The sequence below is a fragment of the Telopea speciosissima genome, chromosome 9, assembly GCF_018873765.1.
Source record: "Telopea speciosissima isolate NSW1024214 ecotype Mountain lineage chromosome 9, Tspe_v1, whole genome shotgun sequence".
NCBI lineage: Eukaryota > Viridiplantae > Streptophyta > Magnoliopsida > Proteales > Proteaceae > Telopea > Telopea speciosissima.
The window spans coordinates 41,531,686-41,546,414 of record NC_057924.1 but is presented as its reverse complement, the minus strand read 5'-3'; the positions used below and the strand labels follow the sequence as shown (position 1 = coordinate 41,546,414).

The 14,729-nt window shown below is 42.0% G+C and overlaps 1 protein-coding gene across 1 annotated transcript; it reads right to left on the bottom strand.

Moving 5' to 3' along the window:
• Positions 1–4,499: 4,499 nt before the first annotated feature.
• On the bottom strand, positions 4,500–8,134 carry LOC122638905. Its single transcript, XM_043831755.1, has 4 exons — positions 7,558–8,134; positions 7,154–7,458; positions 6,082–6,525; positions 4,500–4,640 (listed from the first exon to the last, which is right to left on the bottom strand). Exons 1-4 carry the CDS (start codon positions 8,132–8,134, stop codon positions 4,500–4,502), a joined length of 1,467 nt encoding a protein of 488 aa, XP_043687690.1.
• Positions 8,135–14,729: the final 6,595 nt, after the last annotated feature.

Sequence of the window (14,729 nt, the reverse complement as noted above, 5' to 3'; positions counted from 1 at the left end):
TTTGCAGCAGGGGAAGACTAGTAGCTTGAGGGTTGTAGGATCAGTTTAGTGCTAGGGTTGGAATTAATGATGGGTGATGGGTAAGTTTGGATGGTAGAACTAGAGCTTTAGGTGAATAACAACAATGGTTTAGGGGACTTGAATAATTTCATGAACTGGGTTTTAGAAAATAAATAGGTGAAAAACACTCCAATCGGTGTCTAAGGTTGAAGTAAGCAGGTTAGGGATTTTGTTGCATAGTGGTTTGATGGAGACAATATGGGGAATGATGGTTGATTATGTTATTGGGAACCTAGATTAGGCTGCCATAATGGTAAATAGAAACTAGAAGTGCAAGATAAGCAGAAAAGAGATAATGCCTAGGAAATAGGAATCCACCTACAGAGAGACCGGCTCCACAACAATTTATTGATACTAATATTCTTGCTTGGGTTACCAACCTTTATATGGTTGCCTGCTGTGACTGAATAGTAAATAGTTGCTAAACTTCTTAACAGGCAGAGATGTTCATGACTCTTTCTGTACAAAGCAAACCTTGCATATTTGCAGTTGTCGCTTTGGTTTTTATTTTAATAGTTGGTTATTTTGTTGATTACTTGTTCATCATATTTTTTCCTCTTGCCTGCAGAGAGTAGACTTTTGGATGTGCATCAAAGGCGTCTGTCAAGCTATGTTGGCACTTTAGCTTGGAGAGCATGTGAAGCAGATGGAGCAACTGATGCCAAACTACTTAAAGAGCTTTACCGCCGAAGTGATCCAGAAGGAGTGATAAGACTATTTGAAAGTCAACCTTCACTACATTCCAATCCCTCCGCACTTGCTGAATATGTTAAGGCATTAGTTAAAGTAGATAGGCTGGACGAAAGTGAATTACTCAAAACATGCAGAGAGGTGGGTTAGGAACTGTTCCATTCTTTTTGTTGTGAGAATTTTGATCCGCACTCTCATGTCTTATTGATGATTGTTGATGGTTTAATATGGTGACCTTTCTATTAACAAAATAGTGACATATGTAGCTTGTAGATATTTTTATTTTAGTTTGTGGTTTGTTTATTACATGAGAGGATGGCTGCTTGAGTGCTTGTGTATCTGTATATCGTAGATTGTTGGTAAGTGTTTGGAGAGGATATCTGATGCAGGAACACTTCCTTGGACTGGCTCAAACTCGATGGGGAGCCCAGATGGAGATGAATCGGGTCCAAATTTAGTTTTCGTTTAGTAGGATATCAAAGTTTATTTATTTATGTAGATCTAGATTTATCATTTGGATTTCTTGTCATCTTTTGTTTTACTTTCGATAGGCTAGGTAGTGGTAGAGTTTGATTTAGTGTTTGTTTCATTTTTAGTCTAGACATGAGTCTTTATTTCCCTATTTAAATACAAGGTTGTAACCAATGGAAGTTGCAGTTTTTTGAAAGATAGAATTTTGGTGTGGTGCATCTACTGGCTATGTGGCTGCCTTCTTCTTCTCTAGCCATCTTAGCTCTTCTATTCTTCTTCTTTCTTCAACCCTACTCTGTTGTAGTGGTACTAACAGTACCCTTGTTTTAATTTTGATCTTTCTCCTCCCTTACTTTTCCCTTCTCAGATCTTAGGAATATGAAGCCCTTTCATAGGTGGATATGGTTTGCCACTTCTTAGTGTCAAGCTGATGACTTGTCAAGATGATCCTTTTTTGTTTCTTTTAGTCCTTCAAAGGATTTTAACTTATGTGTAATTTGTTCATCTATGTTTCCTTCAGGTGCAATGAAGTTAGAAGCTAGAAAGTTCCAATTATGAAATTCGAAAGGATGGAGATTGGATGGAGGACTAGATTATGATGTTCTTAATCTACAATGTGGAGAGCAACGGTGATGAAGTATTTTATTGGAATGAGTATTAGATTATGATGTTCCTTTGGCTAGAAACTTTTTCTCTTTGGGTTTTTTTTGTTGGTGTTTTGGTTATAACAACATTGGTGGAGAGTTGATTGAAAGTGAATTTTAAAGGAATCCTTTTAAGTTTGTGTTAATGGAAAGCAATGCATTAATGCAATATTTATATGGATTTTGTAGTTAATGGTTTTTCTTTTAGGGAATGAATATTATATATGGATGTAGATTACAGGTGAAAATTTCCCTTTCTGAATTACAAGCAATGAATACCTTATAATAAATAGGGGGAAAAAAAAAGGCTTTTTGGTGACGGTAAACATATGACCTTCGCTAAAGATTCATTTGTACTGACGGTTATTTAAATGTCCGTCATATAAATTAGATTTTTCCTGACGGTATACCAAAGACCGTCGCCTAATATTTACATTTATAGTGACGATTAAAACCGTCGTAAAACAAAAATTTTTAGCAAGGAAAAAGTATGTGTCGCCAAAAATATATTTTTAGCGACAAAAACACTAAACGTCGCCAAAAATATATTTTTAGCGACAGAAACGTAAAGCGTCGCCGAAAATAATTTTGCTAGACGGGAGCACTTTTACCGTCGTTATTTTCCCTGACATCACTTTAGCCGACGGACTGGCGACGGTTAAAATTACCGTCGCCAATATTTTTAGCGACAGAAAACTATTTTTGGCGACGGTTTATTACCGTCGCGAAAAATCATATTTCTTGTAGTGGTATAAACTCAATACCTATACCGGCACTTTTTAAATGCCGTTGTAATAAACTTTTCCAGGCGTTTATTGAAAAACGCCGCAAAAGAATAGAAATTCAATACCTATCACGACACTTAAAAAACACCATTGTAATACATTTTCCAACGGCATTTATTATAAAACGCCGCGAAAAAGATACATACACAGACACACTAAAAAAAAAATGCCGTTGTACAAAAATGGCAGTACCTTTGCCGACATTTCAGCGGCACAAATTATAAACGCTGTTATATCCTATGGCGGCATTTTTTTGGGCTTATAGCGGCGTTTAAAAATGCCGTCGTAGGCCCAATTTCTTGACACACCCTCTTGGAAACAGTGCATGTTGAGTGGAATATGTTATATCGTAGTCATCGGTCTTCCAACTCAACTCGCAAACTAAGGAAGACTCGACGCATCATGAGTAACTCACCAATATCAGCATGTAGGGTCTTTCCAACATCATCTCTTGTTCATTCTCAACCAGGTGGCCTTTACCGCTGGGCCTGCCAATAACACTATGGCAAGAGTCAGCTCGGTGCCAAAGCTCGCCACAAGCATAACACTGGGTATTGGCCATAGAATGTTGGCCTAGATTTGTTACCTGAGTGGGGCAGTTATCGGTGGTGGTGGGGGACTGTCCGAACCTATTCGATGGGGTGACTCCACTCTGGGTTCAGGTTGGGGGGGTGAGCACTGTTGCCTCCATTGTCACAAGCGTTCAATCTTTAATGCCCTTTGATGGGCATCACTCAAATCCCAATTTTCCAAGACTTCAATCAACTCTTGGATGTAAGTTTGTAAACCAGCAATATATTTGTTTACTAACATCTCCTCTGGATCACCAATATTGTTTTGAATCAGTAGTTCATTAAATTCAGAAGTATACTGTTCGACGGTCTTCATACCTTGCCTCAAATGCTGGAATCGATGATACAATTCTCTTTTATATGTTCCCGGCAAAAAGTACTTGCGAATGTATTCTTCCATTTTGCGCCAACTAGTAACGGGCCTTCGACCATCATGCCGGCGAGTTTGTTTCTCTCATTGCCACCACGCGACAGCCTTCCCTCTCAGCTGTGTGACAATAAGACTAACTTTCTTATCGCCCGGTACTAATCTAGCATTAAAGACCTCATTCACCAATGCCAACCAGTCTACAAGTTCGTCAGGGGACTCGATTCCATTATGTTCTGGGATGTCGACCATTCGCTCCTCCCAAGCAGGTTGTCGCAATGGTCTCTCAACAAATGCATGTCTGTCTTCCCCCGATGAAGATGATGGACTGCCGACGGTACTACCTGATCTACTAGAATGACGAGAAGAGATTCGCAAATGCTCCATCTCAAGATTCATTGCAGCAATCTGTTGTCGTAGTTGAGTATTCTCATCCCTCAAAGTGACGTCTTCTACGCGGCCAGTGTGACCTCCCCTACGCTTGGGAGCCATGCTTTCGGCACCCTGTTAGCTTTGATACCAGAATGGAGCAACCTCGTGCTCAGGTTTGGATCGAACACGGCAAGGAGGAGACAAATCACGCTAACACAAGGGAACTCGCAAGATCAAACTCAATTTTATTCAATTCTTCCTTCTTCCTTATTACAATAGGTCTTATTATAGGATTTCCTCAACCCAATCTCAATCCCCAAGCCTAATGAGGTTTACTAACTAGGAACATACCCATACCATACTAAATAGAATAAAATCATACTTTTTTTTTTTTTGCTAAAGGTCAGCAAAGAATATATTGATAAGAAAACAGAAAAAACAACTATTTAACGTCCAGGCATACCCAGACGATTATAGAGAACAAAGCAAAGGCCTCACGGACCTTCCCCAGAAAAAAGGGAAAACAGCAGATCCCCCACTACTCAAATCTAAATCGAGATCTCCTTAGAGCATCCTCTAACAAGAAAGCATTAACAACCGACACAAAATCAGACACTACAAGCAAAGAATCACCACTTGAAGCAGCAGCCCTCGCCAGATGATTTGCAATCGGATTAGCCTCCCAATAACAATGAGTGATTTTCCAAGAAATGGACTGAAGGAAAGGTAACAGGCCAATCCACTGTTGTGTAATAAACCAAGGATAGATCCCCCCTGAACAGCCTTGCACACCACAACTGAGTCACATTCAATCCATAATTGGGTAACACCCAATTCCTTGCCCTTAGAAAACCGTGAAAATAGCCCAAAATTCTGCCACATAATTGGATGAAGGTCCAAGAAAAATACTAAATGCAAAGATAGGCACCGCCAGGTCATTCTGGAAAACACCACCCACACCCACTCTACCAGAGTTCCCCAACGACCTACCATCAGCATTAACCTTCTCCAAACCCTTAGGAGGTCGACACCAGTGCACCTCTCTAATAGAGCGAGCCGGCTTAGGGAGAGTAGGAATTGAGAGGTGTCTAGCACACACCAGATCTTGGATTGACATGGCCGGGTCCGTAAAGGAAGCTGAAATTTCTTTAATAGAACTCAAAACTGTCCCAAAGCAGGCAAGGGCCGATCTAGCTTGATTATCAAACTTCCTACTATTCCGCTCCACCCACAAAACAAAGGGGACAATACCACCCCACAAGCCACTCACCTATCATCGGCACCCCCTTTCCCTTTCTTTTCCACCAAATAACCAATTTCTCAAAGGAAGAGTAGTCTGGCCAAAGCACACCAATGACATTAGCAGTCCTAAACCTGCCTAGAGAAACAGAAATCCAAGAATAAATGGACATCTGACTCAAAAGCAACCTTACACAATTCACACCTAGACACCACCGGGATCCCCTTCGATCTCAACAGCTCCTCTGAAGGAATTCTTTAGAGGATGACCCGCCAAGCAAAGAGGGATTGTCTGGGAAGAAGGGCCTGGTTCCAGATCACATCATGCCACAGAACATTCGAATGTTTAACTCTGGCACAGTCCCAGGCAGACCGCACATTGAACACCCTAGAGGGCGTCAAACCTCAAAAACACAGGTCCCTATAAAGAGGCAAAGGCAACTGGATATTTTTAATAATCATACAAATATCAGAGAGGAAACTAGAATTGACATGCGGCAGCACCCACCTAAAACCCGACAAAAACTCAGCTACCTTGGCGGTCTTACCAACAAAAAAATCCAAACCCAACCCAGATGCTGCAGTAATTGAATCACCCCCAAACAACAATCTATCCAAAACTTTATGGAAGAACCTTCCCCCATGACCCACCTTTCCTGCTGCACAATTAGGGGCCAGACTCTCTTAATACCAAGCCAAATAGATGAGCAAATATGATGACACTTTAACGACCCATCCTCACAAACAAATCTGGCCTGAAAGAAATTACTCGCCATAGAAGTGCCATGCTTGTTAGACCGCACTAGCTTACAAAATAGAGCCACATTGATATCTCTCGACCTTCAGATTCCCAAACCCCCCTCGGACCTTGGCTTACAAACCAAGTCCCACTTCACAGTGACCGCTTTCTTGGTTTCAATATCACCTGACCAAATAAAATTCCTGATCCATTTTTCCATGATAGAGATACAAGACGACGGCCACCAATAAATAGAGAAATTGTGAACAGGGACACTCAGCATCACTGAACGCTCCAACTCCACCCTGCCCACTAAAGAGAGAAGTTTACCTTTCCACCCAGATAAACGCTTCTTAAATTTATCCACCAAAGGCATCACCTTATCCTTCGTGACTCTACCTCTAAAGATCTCCACACCCTGATAATTAGTAGGAAGACTGCATAAAGGAACCTTAAGAAGATCTGAAATCCGCCTACTGCGAGAAGGGGAAATGGAACCACAGAAGAGCTTACTTTTCTCCAAGTTTATTTTTTGACCCAAGAAATTCTGGTATTTGTCCAGGAAACCTTGCATCGCCCAAACACACTTGAAAGAACCATTAAAGAAAATAAAGACATCATCAGCGAAGAGGAGGTGCCCTAGAGTAGGGACCCCTCTCGGACCTCTCAAGGGAAGCATCAACTAGTCTTCAATCAGCTTCCTTAGACCTCTACAGAGAACCTCTTCTACAATAATGAAAAGCAAAGGCGAAAGAGGATCTCCTTGGCGTAGACCTTTACCAACACCAAAGAAACCCATAGGGCCACCATTCAATAGGACTAAGATCCTTGTCGAAATCAACAATTGATGCAGCCACCTCACCCATCTCTCACTGAAGCCAAACTACACAAAACTTTAAACAGAAAATCCCAAGAAAGAGAATCATAGGCTTTCTGAATGTCCAGCTTTAAACCTATGCCTCCACCTCTGACAGCCTTATGCATTAAGTTTGCCAATTCTGATGCCAGGATAATGTTTTCAAAAATCACCTTTCCCTTTTGGAATGCCCCCTGCTCCTCTAAAATAAGCTTACGCAGAAAGTCCCCTAACCTATTAGCTAAGATTTTAGAAATAATCTTACAAGAAAAGTTCCCCATACAAATTGGATGAAACTTATCTAAAGAGATCGCACCCTCCACCTTCGGAATAAGAGTAATGAAACAATTATTTATACCTTCGGAATGATACTTTCTCTGAAGAAATTAGAGATCGCCTTGCAAACATCAGGCTCAATGATGTCCCAATTCCACCGGTAAAAAGCCCCATTAAAGTCGTCTGGCCCAGGCGTACTGTCAGGGTCCAAGTCCCCAATCACCCTCCTAATCTCTTCTAGAGAGGGGATTGTATCCAATTTCACCACGTCAGCAGCTTCAAGGGATGAAGGAATGACATCTAAAAGGTCTAAGTGCTCCTCCAGAGGAACAACCTTGTGGAAATTTTTGAAGAAATCCACAACATGGTTAGACAAACCTGCGGGGTCTAACAACAAACCGCCCAAGGAATCCTTAAGACAGCGAATCTAGCATTTAACCCTCCTGATCAAGGTGGAAAGGTGAAAAAACTTTGAATTTCTATCACTCTCTTTCAACCATTCATTCCTAGATTTCTCTTGCCACAGCTTTTCACTATTTCTCAGAGAACAGAGAAAGTTGGTCTTGGCGTTAGCCTCCAGCCCAAACATGGAATCATTCATGCTAATGACCTCCATCGCTTCTTGCACATCTTCTAAAGCCGCCTTAGCATCCTTAAGAGCTACATCAAAGTTATGGAAAACTTCCCGAGCCCAGGACCTCAAGATTAGTTTTAATCTTTTGAGCTTCTGGTTCAAAATAAAGAAAGGGGATCCCCTCACAAGCTGAGACCAAGAATTCTTCACCACCTCCAGAAAGCCCTGATCCTCCATCCAAAATTTGTGAAAACAAAAGGGGGCATTCTTAGGCTTTTTAGACCCTACCAAAGCAAGGAAAACTGGTGAGTGATCAGACGCCACCCTGTGAAGAACAAGCTGACTGCACGAATTAAAATACTCCATCCATTTCGCATTACAAAAAGCTTTATCGAGAACAGCATTCACATGCCCACTTTTCCTATTATTTGACCAAGTAAGTTTATTCCCTTGAGAAGAAACCTTCAGAAGATCACAAGAGTCCACCATGGCCCAAACTCTAGGGCCAATCCCAGAGAAAAGTTGCCATGAGAAGAGACACATTGAAGTCCCCAACCACCATCCAAGGGTCTGAAATAACATTCAAGCCACCAAGATCTAGCCATAAATCCATGCGTCTCGCCCTAAAGCAGCTGGCATGCACAAAAGACAAAAAAATAAGAGCACCAATCTGCAAAACTGAAATAGAAAGTTGTTGATCCGAGAGAGAGAGATAACCCCAGGCTTACTTAGCCCCAGTCTCCAGATCACCCACAAGTTAGGAACCATATCAACCCTCTCATTATGAATAACATAAGCAACATAACCCAGCTTTAAAAAATAGGGTAGGGCAACGAATCACCTCAATCTTAGGCTCAGCTATACATAAAAAACATCCGGGGAAAACTTTGTCAAGATAGATGCCAGCGCCACCCAAGCAGCGCTCTTCTTCACACCTCTAATATTCCAAAAAAGAGCTTTCATTGGATAACTACAGATTTAGATGCTAAACGGTCAGACCATTTATGAGCCGTAACCTCCACCTCACTCGACTTCTTCCCTTTACGCTGCTTCGGTTGAGCCTGCATACCAGGCCACTCCATAACAGCCAGGGCCAGATCAGTCTGAGCGACCTCATCCGTATGAACCACCACCATACCATGAATGAGAGTCGTAGGTGCAATGGTGTCCACGACATGAGCCTCCCCCACCGGAAGATGAACTTTAATGGAACCACCCCTAGCACGCCCACCTACCGCCACCCCACCAAGCCTCACCGAACTAGAGCCTTGATTGGTGACAACCCGGCCATGGCCCATAGTCCTACCACCTTGACCCAATCCATGCCCAGTTTCATGGGCCATATCCATACCCATAGCCACAATTTGAGAAGGAAATCTCCCCAAGGGAGATGCATGGTTAGCACTCCTAGAAGGATCTACCACCTCATCAAGAATCCCAAGAGGATATTGAGTTGGAGTAAGAATAGTGTTACTTTTTAAATGAGGGCGCACAATTAGGGAATGATTATCTCTCCTCTACCAAAGCAGCACAATCCTCATCGTCCCTAGAATGGGAAGAACTTTCTTAATTTGCAACGCCATCTTCACCACCACCGGAGAACTGAGAATCCGGCACAAAAGAACCAGCCAACGAGGCACTTCTGGACCTTCCATCATCCCTCAAAAAGGCGAGATTGGCCTGGACATGACCCCTGTCGCATCAACGCCCCGTCCTCCTTCATGCTCATTACAAGCCTCACGGGTAGCCTTAGACTGTTCAACCTGCACCCTCTCCTTACAATTGCTAAAAGCGTGTCCAACCTTTCTACAGTAACCATAATGAAGCAAGTTATCTTCATAGTTAACAAGCTGCTTGAACCAGAACCTCACGGAAGACCCAGCATGTTGACACTCCACCATGACCTCCTCCAATTGATCTGCAGAAACCCCAATATCCACAAGCACTCTAACGAATTGACCAGCCGTCCCTTCTCTAGTACGCCTATCCAGGGTGACAGGGGTACCCAATGCTTTCTCCATGGACAAATGAATGTTCGGGTGCCACTATTCATACGGCAAATCTAGGAACCTAACCCAAACCAGTTTACGAGACTGGTGACTGCCATTGACATTGAAATCCAGTCACCATCTTTGAAACTGAATAATCTGAGATCCAATCTTAATTGGACTTCTCCGCCAGATCAAGGACATGTCCGACTCCGAAGAGAATCGAAAATTAATAAAACCTTTTCCAATCGGGATCGTCCACTGACTCTTTCAGTCTCCACAAGTCCTTGATCATAGAACACAACTGAGCAAAAGACATTTGCTGCAGATTAAGCTGACCTATTAGAGAAAATTTGAACCTTTGAATCTGGGCTTCGTAAGCTCCTTGAGGGATCTTCACTCTAGTAACACCCCCTTCATGAATAGGGCTTGGAAGAGTTGCTACGTCCGAGAGGATAGCCTTCCCGACAGCATCTGCAAAAGGCTTCCCACCCCTAATGGTAGGTGGCACCACCGTTGAGTCCTCCCCAACCCAAGCAACCACACCCCTCCCACACGGAGGATGCTGATCATCCTCATCATCTGCATCTTCAAACGACTCCACCTCCTTTTGAAACACCCCTGCAAGACTCCCACTCCACCTCCTTCTAAAATCATACTATATTAAATAGGATTCTATGAAAATATAGAAAGATAACTAGGTAAGAATCCTTATTGCAACAGCTAAGCATTCAGCCCAATTAGCCACGTTGAACTTGAGCCCTTATCCTTTCAGACCGTCGGAGAGTTTTTGGGTGATTGAGCATGGCTTCCACATCTTCTACTACTGATTGTATGCCTGCATCAGCATCCCATGAGACAGCTTGAGAAATGAAGATAGGAGTAGCATGCCAAATGTTTGAAAATTTCCTTTGGCCGCATAGTTTGCTAAAGCATCTGCTGCCACATTAGCTTCCCTATAGCAATGTGTGATTCTCCACTGAATAGAATCAAGGAAAGGAGAAATTGACCACCAACATTGCAATAAACACCAAGGGATCTTACAGGAGAGGATTGCAGTAACTGTAGCTGTAGAGTCACTTTTAATCCAGAGCTTGGAGACGCATAACTCCCAAGCTTCCTTTATTCCCACCATAAAAGCTGCCATCTCAGCCATGAAATTAGTTCCAACCCCTTGAAAGGAAGCGAAACATCTAATTGGGGTGCCAAAGTGGCTCCTGAAAATCCCACCAGCTCCTGTAGATCCTGGATTTCCCAAAGAGGAACTGTCAATGTTTAATTTCCACCAACCTGTAGGAGGATGTTTCCACTTTACCTCAATAATATTTTTTGCTGGTGATTTGGTGATAGCAACTCGCAACTTTCTAGCAAGGATCAGATCGTGTACTGAGTTGACCTTCGCCCCTTCAATACTGGAACAATTCGAGACCTCTCTGAAGCACAAATTCACCACTTGGGAATGGGTTCTTTTCAGATTGTCATAACACCGCCAGTTACGCTCCAATCATATCTGGTGACAGATAATGATGATGAGAGGCCCCCAGACTTTGGGCAGGGGAATGACCTTTAATTTTCTTCGCCACCAAGAAAAGAAAAGTTCAATAGAAGGAAACCAGCACCAGCTTTCATTGAAGTAATAAAGAACTTCCCTCCAAATATTGCTCGAAAAAGCATAATCCAAAAAAAATATGATTTCCAGATTCTCAATCATCCCCACAAAGCTCACACCTAGACACCAGTGCTACTGCCCTGCAACGCACTTTGTCATCAGTTGGGAGAGCTCCATGCACCAAATGCCACCCAAAAATAGAGGAACGAGATTGCAAACATCTCTGCCAAATCGCCCAACCCCACTCAGTAGGAGCAACCTTGATTCTTAAAGCATCCTAAGCCGATACCACTGAAAAAATACCAGAACTGGTGTGAGCCCATACACGGCAATCGCAGCTGCTAGTATCCAAGATATCCACGCTTTGGATTCAAGAAAAAATATTTTGCAGAGCTGGGACCATGGTCTCCGGGAAATCCCAAACTCCCTCCACCATAAATCAGAGACTAACGCAAAGAGGGAGCGGGGAATCTGAGAAGGCTGCATTAAATCCTCAACAATTTGGTTCCCAATCCATTTGTCATACCAGAATTTAATGGAGTTTCCATTGCCAACCACCCAATGTTCTACCAAGCAAACAAACTCCCAAACCTTGCGAAGCCCAGGAAGAATCATTGAGGATCCTATTACTTTTTTAGGAGAACTATTGGTTTTAACTAATCTCCCTCGCATGAAAGCTGCAAAAACCGAATTGTCTGTCTTTATCGACCAGGCCAATTTAGATAACAAAACGCCAAATTTATATGCCTTAGATGACGGATCCCAAGACCACCTTCTTTTTTGGGCTTGCAAAGGCTGTCCCACCTAACGGTGATAGACTTAACACTGTCAGCCTCACTAGATGAAATAACGAATCCATCTCTCCATTATATCTATAAGCAATTCATAGTTCATTCAAGATTATTATAAGAATGCCATACTCTATTGCTCTGCCAATTAATAAATTAGTTGTTGGTCCATAATAAAAACCATTAGTCGTTGTAATGAGTCATACATGACCTGGTGACACATCCGCATTGATTTAGTTCATAGAATTGGTGATGGTATCAATTGCCACTGATATCGCCGCCGATTATAATACGTATCACTTGTATTAGATTGTAGTCAGTCGATTTCAGGTCAAAACATTGCTTTCTCATAAAAAAAAATCACATATGAATTATATTGGCCAAAACCATACCATTTTTCTTGGATCAACCGAAGGGTATCTCTCCAATGTTCCATTCTCTGGGATCGACCGATGGATGTCTTTCCACATATCATGTCCATGGACCAACCGAAGAGTGTTGCTGCAAAGTTCCATTTTCTTGGATTGACTGAAGGGTGTCGCTCCATAATACCAGCATTCGTAATCGGTTGAAGGGATGTCGAATCACTCACATACTCCCGTGATCAGCCGAATGGTGTCCTGTCAGTCATATTTACGTGATCGATCAAAGGACGCCAAATCAATCCTACCATTCCTATAAGAGTGCTCATTGTCGTACTTCTACGATAGGCAGAGTGGTGTCAAATCACTCATCTGCATCCATAATCAGCCATACAACACTAACTCACCTCATTATCCATCATTCTCTAGTGAAGTTAATCGGTCAAGTGGTGCCATGTCACCCTCTTGCATCTGTGATCGGCCAAAGGGTGTCCAAATCACTACTGTTTCCATCATCATCCGAAGGGCATCGTTCCTTCCCCCTCAGGTTTGTAACTAGAGATCGGTCGGCGAGGAGTACCATGCCAATGTCGTTTGACCACCGTTATTACCTTTGATCCTCAATCATCAAATGCCCTTAGGTTATAGTCATCAAGGCTGTCAATAGGGAGTATCCTTTGAAACCCTTAGGTTTATAGCCATAGGGCTTCCAATAGGAAGTATCCTCTGAAATCCTTAGGTTTATAGCTTTAGGGCTGGCAATAGGGAGTGTCCTCTGAAACCCTTAGGTTTATAGACATAGGGCTGCCAATAGGAAGTGCCCTGCGAAATCCCTAGGTTTATAGCTAGTCAGGCTACCAATAGGAACTGTCATTCAAAAAGCCTTATAGTTGTGGGGCTGCCAATAGGGAGTATCCTCCAAACCCCACCATAAATAAATTTTTTTTTTGGTAAAGCACTATAAATAAATAACCCTTTGAATGTTTTTCTATGTTGTGGAAGATTATATGAACATTACTAGTTTGCATATTTTCAGCCATATGGAAGGCAATCTACATTTTTTTAGCCTAATAGTAGGCAACTTGCATGTTTTCCGGTCTTCTAGTGGTCCATGATTTAACTGATCAATTTTTACCAAGTTTGGTTTTATTGTTCATAATTTCGCATTGCACCTTCTCACTACTGAGTAGGGTGTTGGCAGTACATGCTCTAGGTGTAAAAATCAGATGCTCCTTTCTCTTTACCCTTTGGCTGGTGCAGAGGCCTCGGCCAAAGAGAGGCATTTTATAGATGTTGAATTTTGTCATACCCCTCGGCGATGACAACAACAGGACGTGGATTGACATCTTATCTCTCTCAAGAAGGACTCACCCATATAACCACCAAGCATTCAATGCCATGACTCTGATAAGGTTCGGATAAATAACTTTGAATGCAAAACACTTTGACATTAGCCAATAGTGCAGAAGCAGCATAAACAAAAAAGACTGCCAAAATTCCCTCCAACACTGGTGTTAACACTTCTCTTGAATTTTAAAATATTTGTAGAGAAAATATGGACCATCACCTACACTATTATATAGTGCCCAAAAATATGATTCCAAAGGTATATTGCATGAAAAAATTGGATGTTCGAACGTGAATCAAAGCTCGAAATCACATTGCGGGTCATTCGCGAGATCACAAATTGATCTATCCATGAATCCGTGGAATGATCAATGGATCACTAAAGTGATCTATGGATCTGCATATCATAAAGTGATATGTGAATCACTTTTAACCCTTCCCTTTATTGGGAACCCTCTTTATTCATTTAAGATCAAAATTTCTGGGTTCCATAAGGAATCCTTCTCATTCATTTAGGATCAAAATTTTTGGGTTCTAAAGCCTTTTTTTTTAGCTTTTTGCTCCCCTTTACATGCTTTGTTACTGTCCCTAATCTAGCAGTCCCTTGGTGCCCCGAGTCTGAAAGAAAGGAATTTTCTTAATTTAGCCTAGAAGTCTGTGCTTGTTCCACTTCTAAGCTCAACCCTTCTTAGGAGGTATAGTCCTCCAGAAGAAAGAGAAATAGTCAATCCTCCTTCCTCTAAGTCGGGGTTTTGCTGAAATTTCATTGACAAAGCTTTTCTAATAAGCCAGAGTTCTGCCAAAATTTCTTTGTAAATGTTCTCCCAAGAAGTAGGGGAATCTTCCCATTTCAACCCTCGTCAAGGGATGAACTCAAGTATGTCTACCCCTCATTTCATTTTAAATTCGGCATATTGTAGGTTGTTAAAGTAACCTGTTTAGTGTGTTTGCATATGATTAATGTAAGAATTATATCATGATTGCATGAAT